Genomic DNA, 265 nt, shown 5'->3' with positions numbered 1-265 from the left:
TCCGGGGCCAGCAGCCCCCGCGCCGCCCCGCCCAGGTAGCAGGGGACACCCAGGGACTCCAGGGCCGAGCTGGGGACAGGGGAGGGGTCAGTGGGAACGGCCTGGGGGGGCCAAACTGGCTCCGTTTGGACCCAAACGGGCTCGGTTTGGACCCAAAAATGGCTACATTTGGATCCAAAAATGGCTACATTTGGACCCAAAACCGGCTCCATCCAGATCCCAAACTGGCTCGGTTTGGACCCAAACTGGCTCGGTTTGGACCCAA

General features: G+C 63.0%; 1 protein-coding gene across 1 annotated transcript in view; it reads right to left on the bottom strand.

Moving 5' to 3' along the window:
* Positions 1-265, bottom strand: part of ILVBL (ilvB acetolactate synthase like) — a 28,202-nt gene that overhangs the window by 14,017 nt on the left and 13,920 nt on the right. Inside the window, exon 7 of the mRNA XM_017739065.1 lies at positions 50-101. Coding sequence (XP_017594554.1) covers positions 50-101 — 52 coding nt within the window. The remainder of the gene's footprint in view (positions 1-49; positions 102-265) is intronic.

Source organism: Corvus brachyrhynchos, unplaced genomic scaffold (assembly GCF_000691975.1).
Source record: "Corvus brachyrhynchos isolate BGI_N302 unplaced genomic scaffold, ASM69197v1 scaffold527, whole genome shotgun sequence".
In the NCBI taxonomy this organism is placed as follows: domain Eukaryota; kingdom Metazoa; phylum Chordata; class Aves; order Passeriformes; family Corvidae; genus Corvus; species Corvus brachyrhynchos.
The sequence above is the reverse complement of the archived record's forward strand: the minus strand, read 5'-3'. Positions and strand labels throughout refer to the sequence as shown.